Source organism: Centruroides sculpturatus, unplaced genomic scaffold (assembly GCF_000671375.1).
Source record: "Centruroides sculpturatus isolate CEXI.00-Female unplaced genomic scaffold, Cexi_2.0 scaffold47, whole genome shotgun sequence".
In the NCBI taxonomy this organism is placed as follows: Eukaryota; Metazoa; Arthropoda; class Arachnida; order Scorpiones; family Buthidae; genus Centruroides; species Centruroides sculpturatus.
The window spans coordinates 705,698-711,887 of record NW_019384385.1 but is presented as its reverse complement, the minus strand read 5'-3'; the positions used below and the strand labels follow the sequence as shown (position 1 = coordinate 711,887).

At 31.2% G+C, this 6,190-nt stretch overlaps 1 protein-coding gene across 1 annotated transcript in view; it reads right to left on the bottom strand.

Moving 5' to 3' along the window:
• Positions 1 to 6,190, bottom strand: part of LOC111618025 (tetratricopeptide repeat protein 38-like) — a gene marked incomplete at its 3' end in the record, with an annotated part of 24,102 nt that overhangs the window by 13,273 nt on the left and 4,639 nt on the right. Inside the window, exons 2-7 of the mRNA XM_023359444.1 lie at positions 2,786 to 2,867; positions 2,502 to 2,676; positions 2,262 to 2,435; positions 2,115 to 2,190; positions 1,920 to 2,039; positions 50 to 109 (exon numbers count right to left, since the gene is read on the bottom strand). Coding sequence (XP_023215212.1) covers positions 50 to 109; positions 1,920 to 2,039; positions 2,115 to 2,190; positions 2,262 to 2,435; positions 2,502 to 2,676; positions 2,786 to 2,867 — 687 coding nt within the window. The remainder of the gene's footprint in view (positions 1 to 49; positions 110 to 1,919; positions 2,040 to 2,114; positions 2,191 to 2,261; positions 2,436 to 2,501; positions 2,677 to 2,785; positions 2,868 to 6,190) is intronic.

Genomic DNA, 6,190 nt, shown 5'->3' with positions numbered 1-6,190 from the left:
GGGATTAATACTTTCATCTAAAAAATAATATTGAATAATAAACTCTTACCTTTTCAATATAACAAAGACACCAATGCCAAAAATTGTGAGTGGCCAACATTCCACAAGACTAAATAAATAATTTTAAAGATAAAATACAATTAAACAATAATTTCATAAAAATAATATAAAAATGCTAAAATCAATATAATACAATTTACATGTTTAGAACACTTCAAAAATTATAATAATATTAAATGTATAAACTATAACAGTAGAATTTTTGATAATATTAATACAGCAAAACAGTTTGCTAATGTAGCGCTCTGCTACTATAGTATCCGCTACTATACTATATATGTTTGTAGTATCATGTAACCACATTCCTTTTCATGAAGAAAAATTGTATCAGGTTTTATTGTTACGCATAACAGTCTGTCGTGCTTTCCATATCGCCTTTTTGGGTCAAAGCATCCTAACTGTGGATTGGTTAAGAAAAGGATCACATGGGTGGACATGGTTCCCGGATGGAGGAGATATAAAAAGTGTGTGTTCCACGCGATAGACACCTTTTTTTTTCTGGGCTATCGGATTCTTCAGACCGGATTTGGACTTTCAAGCTCCCACCTGGACTGAAGGAGGAGAGAAGGTCACAGTGATGATAGGATGGGAAGTTTAGAAGACTGATCATCTAACCTTCTGTTGTGCGCAAGCAGAAATCCAAACCCATCGAGTAAGACCAAGGAACTATCCCTACCACCAAGGAACTATCATAAGGATCTTCAAATTATTGGGTTCATTTAGCAAGGCAGTTATTTCATGGATTCAGAAAGTCTTCCCTTGTCGTTGGACCCCTTAATGACCATGTGTTGACTAACAAAGGGGATGGATGTAGTTAAGCAACTATAATCAGAAAATGCAATGATCTTGGGTGTCGACTTGTAAATAATTGTATATACTGGTACATTAAGAATATTCACATAGTATTAGTATTGACTCAGAGTCACTCGTGTAATTGGTAGATAAGTCATAATAACTGTATAATTGATCAGAACACTGTTAAATTTCTAAATGGATTGGTTATGTTTATGTCAAAATTCAAATCTGCTCTTTCAATGTGGTTCCTTTATGTTGTAAAGTCCTCAATTCATTACCCCACATCTAGACAAGATATATCTCAATATATCTGAGTCACTACACTAATATTAATGACAATGAAAAAGCATGTAAAATACTGCCCTACAAATTCTAACTTTAAATTAATAACACCACATGATAAAGGAATTATAAAAATTTATCTATATTTTCAATTATAATCTACTTACTATATACAAATCTGTATCTTAATAATTAAAATATATTCATCATTTATACATTGTTAACAACATTATTAAATACCCAATAAATCAAATGATAAATTATATATAATTCTGATATATTTTATTAATATTCAAAATATTTACATAAAAAATTTAAGTTTTCAAATTTACAAATATACATTTTTTTTCCTATAAAATGCATATATATTTAGTTTACTATTTTATTAACAAAAACTGAATGCAGCTCTCCCTTGATAGTCCGACGTTTTTTAATCCGTCATGCTCGGTAGTCCGACACACCTCCCGTCAAGGTACCCGTCCCCGTTACATGTCTGCCTGCACAGAAGCATGTCGTGACGTGAATCTCCCCATCCAATTCTTACACGATGACACACATTTTGTGTGTTTTCTATGAGTAGTTGGACAGTTGGAGTAGGGAATATTGTAAGTTACTGCTTGCAAAACAATGCAAAATATGTAATTATTTTCGGTAATCCGGACACTTTTGGTAATCCAACATCCCTTTGGTCCCATACCTGTCGCCTGTCGGATTATTAAAGGACAGCTGTATCTTATTTTCTAAAAATCAGAAATATTTCACTTATTAATATAGTTTCTTACCACCCAATCTGATTCAGTAGAACTAAATAAATTGATACCATCTGCAACTCTTCCTTCCATTTCATAAACGTGGGCCAAAGCATGAGTTGCCCATGCATCTTTGGAATTCATTTCTAAACCCTAACAGTAATATCATTATTATTATATGATGAAAACATTGAAACAATTTTTTAATATAATTTCTTCACACTTAACTGTTATTGCCATTGTTTCTGCTTTTCGATATAGATTGGTTTCTTCTAAACCAAATGCATACAGTCCATATAAATAACTAAAATAATTATAAAGCATAAGAAATCCAAATTTGTTACATATATCTTCTAAATTACTTAATTATGCTACCTGTAAAGAGGATTATGAATCTTCCAATAAGGCATAACTCTAGCAACTGAATCTCTCATATGTGTAGATTTTCCTTGATAAAAATATGTAACATAAGCTAATTTTAAAGCTAAAATATCTTCTGGGTGATGTAATAATATATCTTCCCAAACAACAGTAGCTTCATCTAATAGTCTAAATTGATAAATTTTAATATAAAAAATGAAATATAACAATACATATATGAAAGATATAACTTACCCTTCAGACCATAATTTAACAGCTTCCACATGTTTCTTTTCTCTACTTGTAAGAAACTTTTGTGATTGAGAGAGGGAGCATAAATCATCTATTTCTTTCTGGAATAATTTGTCTAATCTTTTTGAACGACCAGTTCCAATCAAATCCAAGCCGACAGACAATACATGACCCATAACTACATGAGAATAAAAGTAAATATTTGTAGAAAGTAAATAATTCTTTCTCTATCAATGATTGAACAAAATATAAAATAAATTTAACTAATTATAGTTTATTTGACGCACCAAAATTTGGGTCTGTGGCTTTTATACTTTCAATTGTCTTCTGTAATCCACCGAAAAGACTGTCCTCATACCAGCCAGTATACTAATAATTTTATGTAAAACTTTTAAAATAAACTCTAATTTTATATATAATTAAATAATAACAAAAATAACATGCGGTATTTAAAATTAAGATTAAAAAACTTGCAGCTTAAGCAACTAAATTGGTATGCTATAAAATAAAATTTTATAAAGTAGTAATAAGAATACCATATCAATTTTTCAATAAATTTAAACAAAAAATGAATAATAAGAAGAAAAACTTTATTATTCAATTTTTTTGACTAAATGATTTATGAGAAATTCTGTTTATGCTTAGTAAAATAAATGATTCTTAATTAAAATAAATAAACCATTAAATTGAAATAATTTAATTGTAAATGTTGCCTCCTTATCACATTGATTTTTATCAATGCTTCATTTATTTGTTTAAAACAATTAAAATAAGCTATAATTTCTCCATTAAACTTATTTGAAAATTATGCTCTAATAATAATATTGAGTATAAATATTTGATAGTAAAATAATATTAAAATTGAGCAATTATTTGTTGTGACAATGCCAAGCTGCAGCAATTTTTAATCATATTTTAAATTTAATTTAAAATATATGCTCTCTACTTCAAATTATTATTGTCTTGTCCCTGTACATCATACTTTTCCTTTATCAATAGATTTATGCCAGTCATCTATCAGAGGAAAATATTTAAATTGAAATACTGTAATATGACGTTTGCATCGGAAGTTTGTATATAGTTAATTGGAACCTCCTGCTCCTAAGGATTGCATATCTGGTCTCGTCTTTTATTGAAATCCGTTCTCGAGATTAAGGAAAAACAGACAGATGAACAGACGGACAAACGATAGTGGGAATTTATAGGTCTACAAGTTTTTCAAATTCTACTCCAATAAAAGAAATTTCCTTTAGAGATGTTATCATGTTTTTGTAGTGTTCAGCACAATACTAGTTTTTTGTTTTCTCTGATATATTGACAACATGCTGATAATGAGAGACAATTATAACAATTGTGAAATTTAACATATTATAGATAGTGTATGGTTCTATTCTTTGTTTAAAAGCTTAAAATTCTACTTCACATTTTCTTTGAATCAAATCAACACATAAAATCCTTGAATAAAAAGCAAGTGAGCCATATTATACTTAATGTATTGGGAAGGTGCTAAACTTCAAACATGTCAAATGTGGTTTAAAAAGTTCCAGTTGGAAAATTTTGAACTAAAGGATACAAATAGGTGCCCAACAGCTGTCGACAAATTGCAGAAAGAAATTGTTAAAAATCGATGAATAACACACAATACAGTATATATAATCAAACACACCAAAAGTAAACCAAAAAAAAGCATTGAAAATATACAAGAGTAATGCAAGAGTGAGAGTCAACTTGGACATATAACAGATTGTGTCCAGCACATTGTTTGACTGCTCTCACAGTTCAAACACTGAGATCAATTATAGAATTTTGCATTTGAAGTAAGAGATAACACTGTAGTTTTTCATCTTAACTTTTTAACTTTGTCTTTCAGATATTTCCACTCTATTAATTAATTAAATAGATATGTATATAACTTTTACAACTTTAATTTACCTCCGAATAATATATGAGAGCATTTTAATTTAAGTGCAATTCCTACAAGTATCTCAAAAATTGAAAAGTAATCTTAAAAAAGATGGAACGATTAATGCCCTTAAAGACATGATTTTAAAACAGGAAAAAATATTGTCCTTTTTGATTAAACAACAATTATCACAATGAATTTCTTTGCAGGCAAGCATAGAAATTTTATTGAAATGCAAATGCCGAGTCGTGGTGGGTAAAAGGGCCTCATTTTAGCAAGCCCATTATGGATTCGGCCAGACCCACAATGGAGCTGCCTGGTGGTGAGGGACAGGACCCCATATATCCAGTTGGACCACTCCCCAAAAAATTCCTGGGGATTCTTTGACCCGTCAGGATTCAATCCCGGTCCACCAAAGTGGTAGGCTGCCACCTCGACCGCATGATCATCCGGCCATCAATCATGGCGAGTCATGCTGACACACAAAAGACGTTTCCTGTTAAGATGTTCAAGCAAACTGAATAACAACTATACGTTCCTGGAGAGGGAAAGGATAATTTAAAGTAAACTGTAGATAATTCAATTCAATCCCAGGAATAAGAAATGCACCTAATTCTGTNCGAAAAAAAAAAATTTTTAAAAATTGAATTTAATTTAAATATTCTTAAAACCATGCTAATTTTTCAATAAATAATAAAATTGGCAAATTAAAAATTGGTATTTGTTCAAAATTTTGGGCAAATCAAATTTTCCCATTCGCCCATGCTCTTAGTGATGGAAAGAGTTAAAAACTGAAAAGTACAGTCAACCCCCTATAACACTGTAGATAATTCCGTTTTATATGAATTCCATGTTGTACGAGTTACTTAGATTTTACAAATACGTGATCCGTTCACAGCCCGACACACGTATTTGTAAAATCTAAGTGACTCGTACAACATGGAATTCATATAACACGGAATTATCTACAGTGTTATAGGGGGGGAGTCTACTTGTATTATGCTGATGCAAACTGGAAATCTCTCTTTCTCTAGGGCTCTGTTATGATGACGTGCTATCTGCAAAGATCAAATTTAGTGCCATTTTGTATGTTGCATATTATTGTCCAAAACATAAAATATTTAAATTGTAAATGTCTGATAAAGATTTTGGATCTTCAAACATTTACAATGGGAATTTATGTGGAGTGGAAATATAAATTTGTCTTCAGAAATGAGTACGAAATGTACTCTACAGCTTTTTTTCGTTTGGTTTAGTTTTATTCGTATAATAATTAAGGCTGTTATACACGATAAGTTAATCCTTTGAGGCTGCCTATCCTTGAGGAATTTCCGAATTTCCTATCGCCCAAAAACGAAGAAAACCTCTCAGCAGAGGGTGGGGGCAGCTTGCCCCGGGCGCCACTGGCAGAGGGGAGCCTAATGGTTTCCAAGAATAACAAAATTTGTTTCTGGAGGGGGAGGGGGCGCCAATATAGTGTCGCGGCCCGGGTGCAGTTACGTTCGCTACGCCATTGTGTTTATTATTACGCCACTGATGTTTATCGGCAACAAATTCTATTAAAACTCGCGGGAAAAAAGTATGCATAGAAGTCTATGGTGTAAATAGTAGTAGTAGTGGTTTGGGTAGCACTGATCACAAAATTAATTTTTCAAGAGAAATCTTGGGCTATAGATTATGTTAAAAAGCATCAATTATCAGCGAAAGACAATGGCAAGTCGATTTTACTACCAAAAAAATTCATGGATTAAATTTTATAGACGAATATATATTAATAATTCTCAACCAC